We start from the raw sequence: 20,602 nt of genomic DNA on the forward strand, positions 1-20,602 counted from the left end.
ATTAATTGACGAGAACACAAAAGTTGAACTTCAAAATTGGACCAAGATCAAACACAAAAGTTGAACTTCAAAATTGGACTAGGATCAAACAAAAAAGTTGAACTTATAGTTGTTTGGAAACTTATCTAGTAATAATTTAGTATTTATAAAATAATAATTATTATATTTTCATGTTGTAATTAGTTTATTTATATTATTTATGAAATAATTATATCGGATGCCAACAGATCTTTGAAATCAAGTTACGAATTCTTCACAAGTTCAAATTCTAATTAAATAAAAAAATACATAATTCTGAATCGTACTTTACTATTTTCAAATTAAAATGGTATAATGTGTTAGATTTAACTTTTATTAAAACTTTACAGTTTCAAACTAATAAAAAGGTATAATATAATTGATTTAGCTTTTATTAAAAATTATAAAGTTAAAAAGAACTTTCACTGCTCGCTGCTATTGCGTGGTAGTTACGCACAGCGATATTGAGAATCACATCATCTATCCATCTTCTCTTCATACGCTTTACTTTCGGGAAAGGTAAAGTAGCAGGCATTTTATATGCTTCCATTGGCTTCCCTGCGCTTTTACCATTCTTCTAGCTCGGTGCCTGCACATCTTCGTATCCTTTCACCTCTATCCGTCCAGATTCCAGTTTCAATGGCAGATGATGCTTGTGCTGCTGCTTCCTCCTCCTCCATGGCGGGTTCTGCATCGGTTTCTTATTCTCAGTACTACGATGTGTTCATCAGCCATCGTGGGCCTGATCTTAAGGAAACCTTTGCAATTCCTCTCTACCGTAGCCTTACTTCATCTGGATTACAGGTCTTTCTTGACAAACCCGAAATGCAGGTTGGACAAGAAATACCTGCCCAGATCGAAGCAGCTATTCAAGTGGCGTCTGTTCATATTGCAATTTTCTCTCCCGGCTATGCGGACTCCAAATGGTGCCTCAATGAACTCATTTCAATGGTAAATTCGGGAAAAACCATTATTCCTGTATTTCACAAAGTTAAGCCTGATCATCTCCGGTGGACCGGGTGGACGGGCACAGATAGAGATGGACCGTACGCTAAAGCTCTGCACAAACACGAAGAGAAGCAACGACACGGCATCGAAACAATTCAACGATGGAGAAAGGCTCTTTCTGATGTTGCCAATATAAGCGGTTTGGAGCTGGAGGCCTTTAAGGGGTGAGTATCTGCCATTGTTCCAATCAATGTTCTAGGTTTTTAATTTTTTTTGGTTTGATTGATTTAGGTAAATATATACAACTCGGGTAGGCGTTTCTCATTATACTTTTACTCCCTGAAAGACTATTCAGGGACGAATACGAACTCTTGGATAAATTGGTGCAAAAAGTGCTGAAAATAGCTCCACCACAGTTGGATGTGGCAAAATATCCAACTGGGTTGAGGGAAAAATTAGCATTTGAAAGGACTGTGCTATTGCAGCAACAGTGTGAACACCGCTCGGAAGCCAAGGTTGTGGGGATTGTGGGTTTAGGCGGGCTTGGGAAAACGACCCTGGCAAAAATTTCTTCAACAGTAGGAGATCAAACTACGATGGATCCTCCTTTTTATTTGATGTGAGGGAAACTGCAACCAGAGGCAATGTGAACTCTCTGCAGTGCAAGCTAATTAGCGATTTGAAAAATCGAGATATCGAAATTCGCAGGGTTGAAGAAGGTATTGAGAAACTGAAGAAAAACCTCTCATCTTTTCACGCTCTCTTAATATTAGATGATGTGGATCATGTCGATTAGCTGGATGCCTTCTTGCCAATTAAGGATGTCCTTGACCCCAGTAGTTTGATTTTGGTTACAACTAGTGACAAGGGTGTGCTTAGAAGTGCAGGCATTGTTGAATCATCAATTTATCACCTGAGCGGCCTCAATAGACCACACTCCCAACATATTTTCTGCTCTTATGCCTTTTCTCAGTCATATCCGCCAGTAGGATTTGAAAATTTGGTGAACGGGTTTTTAGAGGCCTGTGATGGATTGCCGTTATCCTTGAAAGTATTTGGGGCTCTTCTCTGTGGAGAAAGTGAGAAATCTTACTGGGAAGAGGTATTAAATGGACTTAACCAACTGTCTGCTGACATCCAAAGGATACTGAGAATCAGTTATGACTCCCTAAATGGAGAAGAGCAACAAATATTTTTAGATATTGCTTGTTTTTCCACAGGAGAGGATAGGGACATGTGGATAAGAGTATGGGGTGGTCTGGTGGGATTTAAGAATTTACAGAACAAGTGCCTCGTGGAGGTAGATGATGCAAATAAAATAAGAATGCATGATCACCTAAGAGACCTGGGAAGATATATTGCTGACACTTCGACACTAATGGCGCGTCATCTTTGGCGTCCGGTTAAAAACCTTCCTGATCTGTTGGAGCAGTTATCCCCTGCCAGTGTTTCAATCATCCCAACCTTTGAAAGTGTCAACAGTTTTCAAGATTTTATATTCAAAGTAATGTTCCACATACTCTGTTGCAGTTCCTTAATGCTTTCAAAGCACAAACAGACAGAAGTGCGCGGAATTAGGATGGCTACCCAGTCCATCCAAAGAAATACTTGGGGCGAGCAATTGTTGACATTGAATGGAAGTTCCAGTGATGAGGTATTGGAAATCAAGAGATTGCAACTTCTTGAAGCTGAAGGCGTTTTTGTTGAAAGCATATGGGCTTGGGTGCGGTTACCAAAGCTCATATGGCTCCGCTGGAATAAGTGCCCCTGCTCTTCACTGCCTTCTTCGATTCCAATGCACCATTTAAGAGTTTTAGAAGTGTCTGGGAGAAATTTGGAAAGATTGTGGCAATGCGAATCTCAGGCAGGTCGATCTGGATGCATTGTAGGTGATAATCTCTTTTAGTGTAGCTTTTTATATTTGTTTTGATTCATACGTAAATATTGCAGGTACCTCTGCAGTTGCGAGAGTTGAATATTGCGGCGCCACTTCTAGAGTTTCCAAAGTCGTTAGGGCAGTTGAAGCACCTTGAAAAGATCGAAGCTGGATATTCTTATGCGGCGGGGGTGCCTCTAACATCGTTACCAGAAAAATTTTGTGATCTTTGCTCCTTGAAATATCTAACACTAAGAGCGTACAACAACTTGCAGGTTCTTCCAAGCTCCTTCGGTAGGTTGACAAATCTCCAAGAGATAGTTCTGGTTCAGTGTAAAAGTTTGAAGATGCTTCCAGATTCTTTTGGGGGTTTAACAAATTTGCAAAGCATCCGTTTAATTGGGTTTGATAGTTTGAAGAAGCTTCCAGATTCGTTGGAGAATTTAACAAATCTCCAAAGCATCCATATATATGGGAAAAATTTAGAGATTCTTCCATATTCCTTGGGGAATTTGAAAAATCTCCAACACATTTTTGTTCGGTCCGCATGTTTAAAGATCCTTCCAAATTCTTTCGGGAATTTAACGAATCTTCAAGACATTGATTTTTCTGAGTGTGAACTTTTAAAAATGCTACCAAACTCATTGGAGAATTTGAAAAATCTCCAATACATTAAGTTAGCTGGGTGTGAAAATTTGAAGAAACTTCCAGATTCTTTGGGGAGTTTGAGAAATCTCAAAAGTATAGATTTGAAGGCGTGCGAAAGTTTGGATATGCTTCCAGATTCCTTAGGAAATTTGTCAAATCTCCAGCGGATCGATCTATCTAGGTGTCAGAATCTGAATCGGCTTCCAGATTCCTTGGGGGATTTGCCAAATTTGCAAGGCATCAATCTGAGTTGGTGTGAAAGTTTAGAATTGCTACCTGAATCTTTCGGGAATCTGGCAAATCTAGAAAGCATCGATCTGTCTGTGTGTGAAAGTTTGGAAATGCTTCCAAATTCTCTGGGGAATTTGACAAATCTAGAAAGCATCGTTCTGTATCGGTGTGAAAGTTTGGAAATGCTTCCAAATTCTGTGGGGCATTTAACAAATCTAAAAAGCATCGATTTGACTGAGTGTCGAAGTCTGAAAATGCTTCCAAATTCCTTCGGCAATCTATTGCAACTGAAACATTTGCATTTGAGGGGATGCTGCAGTTTGACCATCTTCAGCGAAACACTTGGAAACATAATCATGCTTGAATGCTTAGATCTCTCACGTTGTTTCCAGATGGAATTACTGCCTCCCCAAGTTGGCAATCAACAATCCCTGAAAAAATTAAGTTTGGTGGGTACAAACCTCAAAGAGTTGCCCAGTGATGTTTTATGCTTCAGAAATTTGGAATTCCTGAGATTAGGAGGGCCTTTGTTGGAAGTACCTCCACTTTCGCTCGGTTATCTAACGAGTTTGAAGGAATTGTGGCTTCGGAAATGCGAGAATCTTCAATGCTTGCCTGATTCAATTGGCCTGTTGACTCAATTGACTGTGTTGAACATATCGAGATGTGGAATACAGTACCTACCACCAACTGTCATGAAGATGAACAATCTGAAACTTTTAACAGTATGCAGGTGTCCTTTAATTGAACTGCCATTTAAAAGGACAGAAGGAGATGAAGAAGAGCTATTAAGCATGGTTCAACTCAACGAGTTAATGCTTTACCACACAGATATATCACAGGTAATATTTCCTGCAGGTATTTGCCGCAACCTTAAACATCTCAAAATCTACCGTTGTAGAAATCTGGTGGAGGTTGGAGCATTTCCAACAGCACTAATAACTCTGCATTTAAGGTATTGTGGTGCATTGACCAAAATAGAAGGGCTTTCTGGCCTTGCACAACTTCAAAGGATGGACATCACAGGGTCGACTCATATAAAAAAGGAGGAGCTCCCAGGTCATGAAACTTTGATATCTTTGAAGGAACCAATAAAGGCATATGGTTTTTCCTTCAACGTGGAGGACTACATAGCATCTTTGAAGGAGGATGAGGAGGATGTTCAATGGAATCTTTTTTGTGGCAGATATTGAAATCCTATATTAAAAATGAGAATTATGTGCAAGCCTGGCTATAGTGGTCAGTGCAAGTTCTCCAAGTGAGGCTCTTGGAGAGGGAGACTTGTTGATCATTAAAATGTCTTTTAACTTTGGATATTTGGTTTTGATGGTTTGTAATGATTGTCTTTACCCTAATGGGTTTGACAATTGAAATATGATAAAGTTTTTAAAATTTTTAATTAACTCAAAAAAATTCTAAAATAAAAAGCATTACAATTTTCAATTTTTAAATAAAAAATTTCAATTTTATCTCTGTTAACCAAATTTTAAAATACAAAAATCAAAATATCAACTATAAATACATTTTTATTTATATTTCATGAGACGATGCTTATCATCAATAGACTTCTGAACTTTGCTCAAAAGACCACAAACGGTTGATACTTTCACTGATTGACTTATAATCCAGATGCCTTTTACTAAACGTAATTTTGTTGCAATCCAAAAGAGTTTCCAACCCAGACATTTGGATAATGAATCCATTGAACCATGCCTTTCTAAAGTTGTGCTGCATGCGGATAATGGATAACAGTAGGAAATATATTGCCTTTCTAAAGTTGTGCTGCATGCGGATAATGGATAACAGTAGGAAATATATTTTTGGCTAACGATATTAGGTTTTTATCTATTTCCTTTAGTTGTGGTGTATATAGATAACGCATCACCATACATTTTTTTTCAACTTTTACTAGTAAAATAAAGAAATTAGATTTTTATTTATTTATTTTTCATCTTTTCTTATTTATCATTCCTAGATCATAGACATATTTTTTTAAGATAAATTATAATATAATCGTAATATTTTCTTGGTATTTTGATGTTATAAATTTTAAATAATTATTTGATTTTTCATCATTTCTTATTCATCATTCTTACATCATAGTCATCATTCTTACATCATAGACTTATTCTTTAAGATTAATTATAATATAATCGTAATGTTTTCTTGGTATTTTGATGTTGTAAATTTTAAATAATTATTTGATTTTTCATTTTAAAATATTAGTAGTAAATAAATGTTTAATGTAATGTGAAATATTTTTTTATGTTACGAAAAAATGAATTATTTGAAAGAAATATTATTTTTTTATAATTCATTATAATATTTATTTTAATTTTAGGTTTTAATTTCATATAGAAATTATCTGCATACGAATTCTAAAACACATAAAATAAAAAATGTGAGAGCATAACACATATACACAAAAATTTTCTCCTGGATCCCAAAATCGGGACTACGAGCTTGATTTTTCATTATGTTTATTTCAATGTTATAATACATATTTATACATGCCGAAGCATCTAATACCATGGACCGAAAACCATCGTGTCCAAAACATGGTCTGAAAACCATTGCGTCCAAAAACATGTGCGAAAATCATGCACAAAACCATAGGTGGGTCAGCCCAACCTAACATACGTTCCAAAACCGAAATTTTCCGAGGCACTACCCCAGACCCCATAAAGTGGGGTTACCTGCACCCCTCAAACCCCCTGTGACCTCCTCGCTACGCAATTGACGCAATGGAGGGAGGGGTCTGCCCCCCTTCTAACCCCCCGGTTAACCACTTAGGCTAGTTGTGAAAAGAATATAACACAACCCAACATTCTCACACTTGTTGTTTTCTTTCCACAGGAGGTCACAAGAGAGTTGAGTCATTTATCCATCCCTGCAACGCCCATTGTTTCTCTACACCAAGAGAACTTCTTAGAGCTTACAGATTTTGTCAATGCATCTGCAGTATTCTTCAAAGTGTCCACCTTTACCAACAACACCTTTTTGTCTTCTATCATATCCCTCACAAAGTGATACTTAAACATCAATGTGCTTTGTCTTTGAATGATATGCAGGTTTATTTTCCAAAAAAATTGCACTTTGGCTGTCACAATCTATCCTTATAGCTCCCTGTACTAACCTCATACTTGAACACAATCTCTGCAACCAAATTGCTTCCTTGCTTGCATGAGTGGCTGCCATGTATTCTGCCTCTGTAGTTGATAGTGCCACTATAGATTGTTTCTTACTCATCCAACTGTCTGCACCTCCAAATAGATGAAACACATACCCACTTGTTGATCTTCTCTGATCTAGATCTCCAGCCCAGTTTGCATCAACAAAGCCACGAATATCCAACACTCTGTCCAATCCTGGTCTTCCTTGGTAATACAAACCATAATCACTAGTGCCACGCAAAAACCTGAAAACCCGCTTCACTGCTATCCAATGCTTTTTTCCTAGTTTTGACATAAACCTGCTCAGTACTCCCACTACATGTGCAATGTCTAGTCTAGTACAAACCATTGCATACATCAGGCTACCGACTGCACTTGCATATGGAACATGGGACATGTTCTCTTCCTCTTCTTGTGTCTTGGGACATTGTTCAATAGATAACTTTACACCTACAGGAATAGGAACCTTCACCGATTTACTATCTTGCATATTAAATCTCTACAATATTGTCTCGATATACTTCCTCTAGTTTAACCAGAGCTTCCTCTTTGCCCAATCTCTTTTAATTTCTATGCCCAAAATATAGTTTGCAGCACCAACATCTTTCATGTCGAATTTGGAGGACAATTGGGTCTTCAAATATTGGATAATTTCTTTGTCATTTCCAAGTAGCAACATATCATCCACATACAAGACTAAATAAATAACACGGTCACCAATTAATTTAAATACACACAGTGATCTGCTTTGCTTTTGGTGAAGCCAAGTCCCCATATAAATGTATCAAATTTCTGATACTACATCCTTAGTGATTGTTTTAACCCATACAGGGACTTCTTTAACTTGCATACCAGTTCTTTCTTACTCTTCACTGCAAAGCCTTCAGGTTGCTTCATGTAGATTTCCTCTTCCAAATCCCCGTGAAGAAGTGTTGTTTTCACATCCATCTGTTCTACCTCAAAATCAAAAGCAATAACAACAAATAAAAGTAATCTAATAGAAGTTACCTTGGCAATAGGAGAAAAAATATTACCAAAATCAATTCCTAGCATCTGGAAATAACCTTTTTCTACCAACCGAGCTTTGTATTTCTCCACCTTTCCTTCTGCATTTGTCTTCTTCTTTAACAACCATTTGCTGCCAATGGGTTTCTTTCCAGCTGGCAACTCCACCAGATCCCAAGCCTTATTTTTGTGCAAAGATTCCATTTCATCAACCATGGTCTCTTTCCAGACTTTTCCATCCTCTGAATCCACTGCTTCCTTCACAGTTCTGGGATCATCATCAGTAATAGATAAAGAAAAATTTGAACAGAAAGCAGATGGACTATACCTTTTTGGCTACCTTCTTTCTTGAACTGATTTTCTCACACCTGGAGTTTGTGGGTCTTCATCTTCTGATTTTTCCTCTGCTGTAGAGTCTGATTCTTCCTCCTTTAGCTCAAACTCTATCTTCTTAGGTTCCTTTGATTGGACTTCATGTTTAATAACATCTTTCACCTCTATGAACACCACATCTTGGTTGTACACAACCTTCCTTGTTACTGGGTTCCAAATCTTATAACTCTTTAAACCATCCTTATACCCAATAAAGATAAACTTTTTAGATTTACTATCCAACTTGGTTCGTTTCTCTTTTGGAACATGTACATATGCATCACATCCACATACCCTCAGATGTGAAAGAGAGGGTTTCTTACCAGTCCATCCCTCTTGTGGAGTTTTATCCTCCAACGTTAATGAAGGTGATCTGTTGACCAGGTAACATGCTATCTCCACCACCTCTGCCTAGAATTCTTGTCCTAACCCGACACCACTGAGCATGCTTCTTACCCTTTCCATCAACGTCTTGTTCATTCTTTCTGCAACTCCATTTTGCTGAGGTATATGGAGTAGTCTTCTGTCATGTTATACCATACTTCTTACAGAATTCTTCAAATTCCTTACTGCAAAACTCTTCACCGTTATCTGTCCTCAGCTCCTTTATCTTCTTCTCTGTCTGGTTTTCCACCAGAGCCTTGAATTCTTTAAACCTGTCAAAGACATCAGATTTCTTCTTAAGGAAATATATCCATGTATTCCTTAAGAAGTTATCTATAAATGATACATAGTACACATACTTACCCAGTGATGGAATCTTCACAGGTTCAAACACATCTCTATGCACAAGCTCTAATATATGTTTCACCCTCTTACCACCAGAGGGGAAACTCGCCCGATTTTGCTTCTCATATACACAATTTTCACAGAAATCAAAATTCAGAGAGATATTACTCATACCTTCTACCATACCTTTACCATGAAGTATTCAAAGGCCCTTCTCTCCAATATGTCCAAGCCTTTGATGCCACAACATGGTCTTCTCTCCAAAGACCACTAGATTTTCTACTCCACTTTCAGGAACCACAGAACTGTTGCACCCATCAACAACAGTGCTACCTTGTAGCTTGTACAGAGTTCCAATCTCAACTCCTCACATCAATACCAGTGCTCCCCGAACCATCTTGCAGGTATCCTTTTCGAACACTGTTTTTACACCTACATCATCCAACTTGCTTATAGAAATCAGATTTCTAGCCAATGTAGGAATATGTAGAACACCTAGAAGTGTTCTAACCCTTTCACCTTGCAACTTCAACTTTAATTTTCCACGACCAACGATTCTAGCCTTCCAATCATCCCCTAAGAATACATCACCACCATCGTATTTCTCATACTCGCAGAACCAATCTCTATAGGGAGTGAAGTGAAAGGATGCACCTGAGTCAATCAACCATGCCTCATGATCTACATGTGTACTTGAAGAAGCCAAGTACACATCCCCACTTTCATCTGAGGTGGTTTTCGCCTCTGCAGAAGGAGTATCATCAAATCCCTTTTCTTTATCAGGAGATTTAGATTTACAGTCCCTTTTGTAGTGCCCTTCATTTCCGCATTTTCAGCACACCAACTTTACAGGTTTTCCTGGAGATTTAGATCTCCCTCTAGATTTTGATCTCCCACTCGACGACTTATTTTTGTTTCTATTCTAGGACCATCCTCGTACAGACAAGGCATCACCATTCTGGCTCTCTATATTTTCCCATCTCATGTCCTCCGTCAGCAAGGATGAGACTATTTCATCAAACTGCAAGGCAGTTGCATTGCTACCTATTGTAATAACCAGACTATCACATGAATCTGGTAAAGAACACAACAAATTGATGCACTTATCTTCATCTGAAATTTTATTATCAACAGATGCTAACTGACTTACCACAGTATTAAATGCGTTCAGATGCTCTGTCACCAAGTCTCCATCTTTCATCCTTAGGTTATACAACTTTTACCACAGAACAATTTATTCACCAGAGACTTAGATTGGTACAAAGTCCCTAACTTGTCCCACAAAGCCTTTGCCATAACTTCCCCTGATACATTCAACAATACTGAATCTAAGACACACAATCGTATTGTGCTCTTTGCCGTCCAATCCAACTTCTTCCATTCTTCAGCGGACACTCCTGTTGGTTTAGTACCCAGATCTACCACGATCCACTGATTTTTATCCACCAACAGATTCTCCATCTTGAGTTTCCACAACTCAAAAATCTGACCATTAAATTTCTTGATCTCTATCTTTCCACTGCTTGCCATATTCTTTCACCACTAGAATCGATCTCGTAGATCTCCTACTGAACAGAGTCTACCACAGGCCCCAACGAAACCCCTCAGTAAAAAAGGCGTCCCCTTGAAGCCAAAACAACTCTGATACCAAATGTAGGTTTTAACCCCATACAGAAATTACCTGCATATGAATTCTAAAACACATAAAATAAAAAATGCGAGAGCATAACACATATACACAGAGATTTTCCCCTAGATCCCGAAACCAAAACTACCATCTTGATTTTTCATTATGTTCCTTTCAATGTTATAATTCATATTTATACATGCTAAAGCATCCAATACCATGGGCCGAAAACCATCGCGTCCAAAACCATGGACCGAAAACCATCACGTCCAAAAACATGTGCAAAAATCATGCACAAAACCATAGGTGGATCCGCCCAACCTAACATAGGTTCCAAAACCAAACCTCAGACCCCATAGAGTGGGGTTACTTGCACCCCTCAAACCCCATGTGACCCCCTCGCTATGCAATCGAAGCGACGAAGGGGGGGTTTCACCCCCACTCTAACCCCCAAGTTAACTACGTGGAATAGTTGTGGAAAGAATATAACACAACCCAACACATTTAATAGTCATCATTCTTACATCATAGACTTATTCTTTAAAATTAATTATAATATAGTCATAATGTTTTCTTGGTATTTTGATGTTGTAAATTTTAAATAATTATTTGATTTTTCATTTTAAAATATTAGTAAATAAATGTTTAATGTAGTGTAAAATAATTTTTATGTTAGAAAAAAATGAATTATTTGGAAGAAATATTATTTTTTCATAATTCATCATAATATTTATTCTAATTCTTATTCATATACCATTTTTCTTAGTAATTATAAAATTATATATATATATATATATATATATATATATATATTTCATTTGTTAAACTTTTTTTTAATACTTTTTCTAACACTCCTTATCCAATCTATAAAAGAGTTTATGGTTACATATTGCTATGCAAATATTCTTTTCCACAAACATTTCCTTGTAATAAGATTCTAAACCTGGAGATTTTTTTCAAAAGATGAATATGTTTAAGTCTCTCTTCTCCTCCTTATCTTTTGGATTCACAATGGATTCTATTTAGCTAATTTGAGGATCACCCTTGTCATTCTTTCTTCTCAAAATAAAATAAAATTAATAGAATACTTTTTTTTATTTTTCCAACAATCATTTTGGATAAAAGTAAGAGAATGTCACTACATTGAAATTGCTTCTATAACAAATTGGCAAGTATCAATTTGCCTCCTTTTGAGAGGTGCACTTATTGTTGCATTGAAAGTGAGGATTATATTCTTAATCTTACTCAATTGCCAAACTTAACATCATTTTCCATAATCATTAGACTTGAGGATGATTCCCAAATATTTGAGCCCATTTAGCAGCTTAAAATATATAAAAAGATATAAAATATTTAAAATTTGTTCAACCTTTTCCCTCAACTCATTAAAAACAAATTGCAAACTTCTAACCATTAATCTCCATACCAAAAGCATTATAATATAAATTTAAAATTACCATCAATTTTCTTCCTTCTACTTCAAATTTATTTAAAAATAACATAACATCATCAATAAAAGTGAGAGTGTATGATAGATCTCCCTATCTTTATACCTTGAATACATCTCAATCTTCTAGCCTCTAAGGTCGATCTACTTAAACCCTTCAGAATAAATAAAAATAAATATGGAGATTATCGACAACCTTGTCTCAATCTTGTGGAAGGTTCGAAGAAAGCTAAAACTACCCCACTAATAAGAATAACAAATGAAACTAAAAAGATATAATCCATGATCCAATTTACAGTTTGAAGATTAAACCCTACAAGAATCAAAATGGCTTTCAAATATAACCAACTTGTTTTGTCATTAGCTTTGGAAAAATTTAATCTTATAACCATATGAAGCATTTTTCTAGTTCTTATAGTGTGAAGTTCCTCTTATACAACCCTAATTGTCTCATGTACTTGTCAACCCTTAAAAAAATCAAATTGTTTTAGAGATATGGCATTTGATAGAGCCCTTTTTATTCCCATTACTAACACCTTACTAATTATAAATTATAAACACAATTACATGATGATATAGGACTATAATCATCAAATGGAATAGGTTTATCAAATTTTGGAGTAAGAGCTATGAAAGTTGAGTTATAAGAACCCAACACCTCATTCAAATTTTAACTTATTACTCTTAAGAGGTCCTCGCCCACCCATCAAAGTAATTTTCAATACCCGAGGCCAAACGTACACATGCATTAACATAGGAAGAAAAATTTCCTCATACAATTTGTTATAATTTAAAAACTCACTAAAGAAATTCAACCATAGCATGTGCAAACTTTATTGAATCAATGGATAATGTTCTCGATCCTTCTTACATATATAGAGCATATGCACAATCCTCTTAACTACACAATACATTCATTAGCTATTGAAGATTGAAACCAATACAGAGAAATGAATTTTCTCCATTATGAATTTCATATTTATGCTTGAGGCCATATTATTTGGTTCCAAAGACTCTTCATTTTCATGGGTAATTCAAATATTCTTACAATTAATAAATTGGTAATAATTCACACATTAACTTCCTAATATAAAACAATTAAAAATATTTAATATTAAAAATTAAATTGGAAAAATAAATATGTTAAAGAAGGGTTTTCTTTTTTAGTTGCACCCTATAATTAAATATTTGGATCCCTTTAATCTAGCATTTTTTCATAGAATTTGGAGGGTGGATATAGGAAGATTTCCTCTACATTATATAAAAATTTGAAATTTGATCCAAGTATTGGTTACATGCAAGTCAAAATATTGGACCCTTAAAGTATTGCTTGTTGTCTCTAAATTGAAGGCAACTTTGACACATTACTTAAACTCAATTACTTTTATTTAATTTGGGGTTAAGATAGATGAAGGTATTCTATTCAACAAATTCAAATTTCAATTCTTAACTTTAAAATTTCATAATGTAGTAACAAAAATACTAAGCTTTTGTGAACACAAATAAAATATGGAAATATTCACATGATCATTCTAAACATGGGTATGGGGTAAAAATCCATATTTTCTTTGTGAAGGTATAATAAGATCTCCATACTATTATACAAATTTCGACATCTAATTCCAAGATATGAGAGTGCTCTAATCAAAATACTAGACCTTTCTTGTCATTGAATGTGTGTGTGTGTGTCTGTTGTTGAATTTCCACGATCATGGGTCTAGGTTAGAATCTTAGAATCTCTCACGCTACCAAACCAAGAATCTCGACAAGAACTAATTTGCATAGCAGTAAATCACATATGCACAATTATACACATTTTTTAACAAAATTGTACAATAACATACAACCTAATCTTCATTATATTAAACCAATATGAATAATACAACAACCTATGGTATACAAGATACAATGACAATCTTCACTGCAACTTCTATAGCGTATCTTGTCCTTTCGGTCCTTCTCTCTCATACTGCTCTCTAGTTGCCCCTTAGTCCTTCAAAGGAAAACACACATAGACTCCAGGAGGGTTGCCACCTAACACTGTTGCAAGTCACTTCTGCTGCATGTACACGGGCTAATCCAATCTGCTCTCTAGGCTGGCCAATCCTTGAGCTCTAGTCTGCCAATCTAGCAGTCACTTTTATCCATCAAAGTGCTGCAAATTAAGTACAAAACTTCACCCAACCTTTAGCTCTCTTCGTCACTTCAAGATTGCTTGTATAGGGATACTTTGGGTTGCCAACACACTTCCCTCCACTAGACCAATGGAACCCAATTCAATCAATACAAGATTTGCTCCTATGAAGGCTCCCGATCACCATATCAAGCCTTCAACTTGGCTCCCATAGGCTGCAAATGAAATTGATCCAAAACCTATCCAAATCATGGATCCAACACCTACAAGAATGTTTTACTAGACACACCTTAGCTCACTTTTTTGAGGTTTGATTTATTTGTTGCAAGCTAGGCCTGGTTAGGGCACGCTACAATCCTTTTACCAAACTTCTTCTCTGCCAAATTTTCTCCAAGGTGATGCAACTACCCTTCCTTGAGTGGATATGACCCTTAGCTGTGATATTGGTTTGTTCCAGCCTTCAGAAACCCCTTAGCCTCCCTTCAATTAGTTGGGGTATGCTACAACAAGGTCGTTTAAGCCTGCAACAACCTAGATAAGGGTATGCCCACCCTTGTTTGCCCTAAAAACAATCCCTCCTTGCGTTGACCCTCTAGCAAGGCTCCTTGAACCTCCTTCCAACAACTCGGTCACTTGAAATGGCCTCAAAACAACCCTTCAAACCATTGTTGGTATGCCTTCCTTGCTGCACCCTAGAACATAAGTATTTCTCCTTCTCCAACGAGCTTCTATCTTTTGATGTGTTGCGCAAATGGATGCTCTAAATGTCCTCCATCACCTTCTATATATACATGATAGAAGGGCTCCTCAAGACGTCCTCTATGGGCTTTTCCAACTGTCAAGAGGCTTATTTAACTTAAGTCGACCTTAACGCATATGGTGCAAACCCACTCCATAACTTAAAAAATTCATAACTCCATTTCTACAACTAGGAATCGAGTGATATTCGTTGCGTCGGATTTGTCTCAACGAAAACTATCATCCTCATCCATCACATGTCAAAATGTATCCATGGTTTTGGCCCAAACCATGATGGGTGAAAAACCCCAACCTTGGGTTCTAAGCCCACAAGTGAATGTTGTGGCACTTTTCCCTCTAAACCTTGAACCCTAGGGTTTGGAGTACCTCCCAAGCTACTCAAAAATAAAAAAACTTAGTGAGGGAGGTACTTCCAAGACTAGGAAGTAACTCATCATCATCACTACTCACAATACTCACCCAACTCTTGGCACTCACCACTGCAACAATCCCTGCAGCATGAACTACGCCTCTCTTGGAAGTGTCACTGTCGTTGGAAGCGTCCTTCTTCTTATTCTTCTACTATAATGTCTTCCACTCACTCCATGATTCATTCTTGGGCTACAACGTCTCCCTCTGAATCAGAAAACTCCCGCTAGAACTCGACTCCCTCTGAGCCTCTGGAACCTGGGCCTTCTTCTCGAGAACCTCTACCTGCTCCTCTGAAAACTAAACCTGCAACTACTTCTTTGGAACCTACACTTGCTCCACCTGCTTCTTCCCATGATCCATAGGCTTTTCCATTAGTCTATATAGACCATGCGCTCTAACTCCAATCACACCCATCAGAGCTAGAGCAACTACGTCTGAGTCTCGCCTTCCCATCCTGGAACAAGACCTGAAACCCTTTCTTCTCGATCATCGAGACAAAAATCACACTATATCTGAGTCCTAGTACAAATAATACATCCTGGATCTGCATCACTCGTCTTGTCTCCATTCTCATTGACACAAATCCCGATCTTCAGATCTCCTTTTGACTCTTGTTGCCCAACACGATGTACAACGTCGAGTCCCATTGAGCTAGAGTGTGAAAAACCTCCTGCGACCTTGTCATATGTTCTGTCGCACCACTGTCCATGTACCATCCATCCTCATCGATAATACCTTGTGACAAATGAGAGATCATAATAAATTCCTCTTCCTCCAATGTCCTGAGGAAACCATCTATCTCAGCAGAAGTGGCAACATCGGTGACCTACTTTCCTTTCTTCTTCTCGTCATCTCCCTTCTTCTTCATCAAACATCTTGATGAAAAATGACCCATCTCACCATATTTGAAACACTTGACTTTACTCAAGTCCTTTTTCTTCTTACCCTTCATTTGTGCTGCAAGTGCCATGTCATTCTATGAAGCCCTCTTCTTCAGATGAAGATCCTGATCTCGCAACTCTTCCTGAATGAAGTTGTCCCACAACCTATTCTAGTCTGGAAACTTCTCTCTGGAAACAATCCCTTTATTAAAGGGTTTCCATTCCTCAGTGAACCATTTAAAGGAAATCCTCACCATATACAAATATGAAATAGTCACAGTGATGACAGCAAGCTCATCTTTGACCCAAGACAATCTCGTCATATACAAAGTCACACCTTCACCCTATATCATCTTGGTGGACTTCAACTAATCCTCCAATACCAATACCAATACCCATTTCCCATTCTTATTTTGGAACAAATTTTGTAGAGCCATCCACATCTCATGTGTAGTGTTATCCTTGGAAAAATGAGGTATTAGGGAATCCTTCACACCATCACGAATGATCAATCTCGCTCTCGTATCCAAATCCTCGTACACTTCCATATTCTTTGGTTCAGTTGGCTTCTTTGTGGCTTTCTCGGCAAACTCCTAGATCTTATTGACCTACAAGACCAACTTGATCATTTCCTTCCATGGACTATAGTTGGACAACTCCTCCAACCTATCCTCATAGTAGATACCAGCCTGAAATTTTGACATTGTCACCTACAATGTGACCAAATCCCTCTTAAGTTGTACTTCATTGTGCACAACTTTGATTCACCGACTTCCAAAGTAGCTCAAACACACTCTGATACCATGTTGAAGTTCCACAATCTTTGGTCTAGGTTAGAATCATAGAATCTATGATGCTACCAAACCAAGAATCTCAACAAGAACTACTTTGCCCAGTGGAAAAATATAAAGAAATAAATCACATATGAAAAAGTATAAACATTTTTAAACAAAATTGTACAATAATTTACAACCCAATCTTCATTATATTAAGCCAATATGAATAATAAAACAGTATATGGTATACAGGATACAATGACAATCTTCATTGCAACTTCTATGTCATATCTTGTCCTTCTGGTCCTTTGCTCCTGTACTTTTCTCTAGCTGCCCCTTAGTCCTTCAAAGGACAACAAATAGAGACTCCAGGATGTTTGCCACCTAACACTGCTTCATGTACACGAGCTAATCCAAATTACTCTCTAGGGTTGCCAATCCTTGAGCTCCAATCCACCAATCTGGTAGTCACTTTTGTCCATCAAAGTGCTTCACATTAGGCACCAAATTTCACCCAATATTCATCTCTCTTCGTCACTTCAAGATTGCTTGTCTAGGGATACTTTGGGTATCCAACATGCTGCGCTCCACTAGACCAATGGCACCCAATCAAATCACTACAAGATCTACTCTTATAAAGGTTCTTAATCATCAAATCAAGCCTTCAATTTGGCTCCCATAGGCTGCAAATGAAACCGATCCAAAACTGATCCAAATCATGGATCCAACACCTACAAGAATGTTTTACCAAGCATACCTTAGCTTACTATTTTGAGTTCTGATTTATTCGTTGCAAACTAGGCTTGGTTAGGGTGCACCACAGTCCCTTTACCTGTCTTCTTCTCCGCCTATATTTTCTCAAAGGTGATGTGACTTCCTTTCCTTTAGGGGATATGACCCTTAGTTGTGATGCTAGGATGTTCCAACCTTCACAAACCCTTTAGCATCCCTTCAATTAGTTGTGGTATGCTACAACAAGGTTGTTTAAGCCTATGACAGCCTGGATAAGGGTATGTGCACCCTTCTTTTCCCTCAAAACAATCCTTCCTTGCCTCGACCCTCTAGCAAATCTCCTCAACCCTCCTTCCATCAACTCGGTCACTTGAAATGGCCTCAAAACAACCCTTCAAACCCTCATTGTATGCCTTCCTTGCTACGGCCTAGAACATAAGTATTTCTCCTTCTCCAATGAGCTTCTATCTTGTGATGTGTTGCATAAATGGATGCTCTAAATGTCCTCCACTACCTTCTATATACACACAATATAAGGGCTCCTCAAAATGTTCTCTATGGGCTTGTCTAGCTGTCAAGAGGCTTATTTAAATCAAGCCGACCTTAATTCATATGGTGCAAACCCACTCCACAGCTTCATTTCTACAACTTAGAATCAGGTGATCTTCGTTGGGTCAGATTCATCTCAATGAGAGCTATCATCATCATCCATCACATGTCAAATTGTGTGCATGGTTTTGGCCCAAATAAGGAAGGGTGAAAAACCCCAACCTTGGGTTCCAAGCCCACTAGTCACTCTTGTGGTGATTTTCCCTCCAAACCCCTAACTCTAGGGCTTGGAGTACCTCCCAAGATACCTAAAAATGAACATGTGTGTGTGTGTGTGAAAGTATGGACTTACAAAAGCCCTAGGGATGCTCTTGTATTAAAATCCCTTGGGTTTAAAATTGAGACCATATTTCTCAAAAGTTAAGTGAATAAATTCACAGACTATTCATTCTCTACTAGTCACTACTAACATTCATAACACTTGTTAAGAAAAGTGTTTTCATGACATCAAATATTAGTCATTGATGTCAAGCAATGTCAAGTCCATGGGGAGCTTGTTGAAGTGAGAGTGTTGATCATGTTGATCGTTGTATTTGGTTATTTCAAGTTCAGGGGCAGCCTGATAAGTATGTTAATGTGTGTTGATTCCCTATTGTTAATGGTAGTCCTGGATGATTTCCTTAGCTCCAATAAGAAAACTATAGGGTCTTTAGATAGTCCTCTCAGAGACCTTTCCAATGGTATATGGAACTTGATCTAAATCTAAAGGAGTAAGGAGAAAAATGTTTTTGAAGTGAATGCATGCTGAACAATTAAAGGAGGATTCAAAGAATCTAAGCCATCCAGGGCACAAGAAGTTTGACAATTCGAAGAGAGATCTAGATATTTTAATCAATCTGAGTTCATCTCAGAAAATGTGGGGTTGTATTATTTTTCCAGAATCAAATTCATCTGAATATCTCTAAAGGTATCCAAGTCTTCTATATTTCAAATGGAAGCTTAGATTGGTTAATGTGATGACTTGGGAGTAGAGCTCGTAAATTGGAGTGACAACAAAGGTATATTCAGGTATCCAGGCATGTTGCAATTTGGCCCCTTTCTAAAATAACTAGATACTAGATTTTCTCATTCAGATGTGGCGGATCCTAGTTGACATGGTAGTACAAATGGTAGTGATAAGGCACACATTTATGAAATGTCACTCTAATGTGTGAACATGTGGCAGGCATATTTGAACTTTTGGATGGCCAAGTGGGACAATTTTGGGTGACATGTGGTAAGATGACATCACTGTGATGACAACATGATGTCAATAAGTTGTGGCAGATGATGTGGCATTGACATGGGCATGGTAAGAGATCCATGTGACAAGTTCTGGCTAGTTCTTGGAAGCTTTACATGGAATTCCCTAATGCCTCGATATTCATGTTAGGGGATGTTTTGGCGAAGGTTTCTATTGTATTTAGTTTTATTCAAAATGGATGAAATTAAGGGAAAATGGCTCCAAATTCAACAAAAGGTCTGAGACATCCGAAAGATCTGAGGGTGCAAGCCATTAGAGCCATTTTGTGGTTTGATGGTTTTGGAGATTAGTGATGGAGCCCTCAAAGCATGAGGCATCAGGAGTTATTTAGGAATTTGGAGGTCTAGGGGTGTGCACGCTTGACATGTTCAAAATAAATGGATTTGGAATTAACAGGGAAAGTTTCCATCCGGCATGATTCCAAAAACTAGATATTCGACCTATTCAAGTATTTAGGGTTTCAAATGCTCTGGGATGTACTTGATAATAGACAAGGGACTAGATCCAAATTTTCAAGACCACAATCACAATATATGGTCATGTTAGGTACTATTTTAATTCCCAAAAATGAAAGGAGTCTAACCATCTGGCATATCTAAGGATCCAGGGGGTTAGAGTACCAATGAACATAAGAATTGAACCTGATACCAGATATAGGATTAGCACCCACTAAGTAAAACTACCATGTTTGTCTTGCAAAGCTAAGGGAAAAGGAGCTTGTGAACTGCCTTGAATATTTGGGAGCCAACATTGTTGATACACAGTCTTGATTATCTTGTTCGAGAAATGAAGAGACCAATGAAATTCAAATTATATGAGCTTGAAGTGATTTTACGTCAAATGACTATGAAGGTGAAAAGACAGTTGAATGAGAGGGAATGAAGAAGAAGAAATTGATACAAGATGAAATTCATATTTGAGCAAGTGTTAAAAAGAAAACAATGAGAGGAAGAGAGAGATAGTGGGCATGAGAGGACAAAGTA

The 20,602-nt window shown here is 37.5% G+C and overlaps 1 protein-coding gene across 1 annotated transcript; it reads left to right on the forward strand.

Annotated features, from left to right (window-relative positions):
* Positions 1-525: 525 nt before the first annotated feature.
* On the forward strand, positions 526-1,589 carry LOC149216460 (toll/interleukin-1 receptor-like protein). The gene is made up of 2 exons (XM_089391205.1): positions 526-1,190; positions 1,322-1,589. The coding sequence occupies exons 1-2, from the start codon at positions 559-561 to the stop codon at positions 1,587-1,589; spliced, it is 900 nt and encodes a 299-aa protein (XP_089247331.1). The 5' UTR covers positions 526-558.
* Positions 1,590-20,602: the final 19,013 nt, after the last annotated feature.

The sequence above is a fragment of the Pinus tabuliformis genome, chromosome 1_1 (assembly GCF_031772625.1).
Source record: "Pinus tabuliformis cultivar Carrire ecotype Pingquan chromosome 1_1, CPIR1, whole genome shotgun sequence".
Taxonomy (NCBI): Eukaryota; Viridiplantae; Streptophyta; class Pinopsida; order Pinales; family Pinaceae; genus Pinus; species Pinus tabuliformis.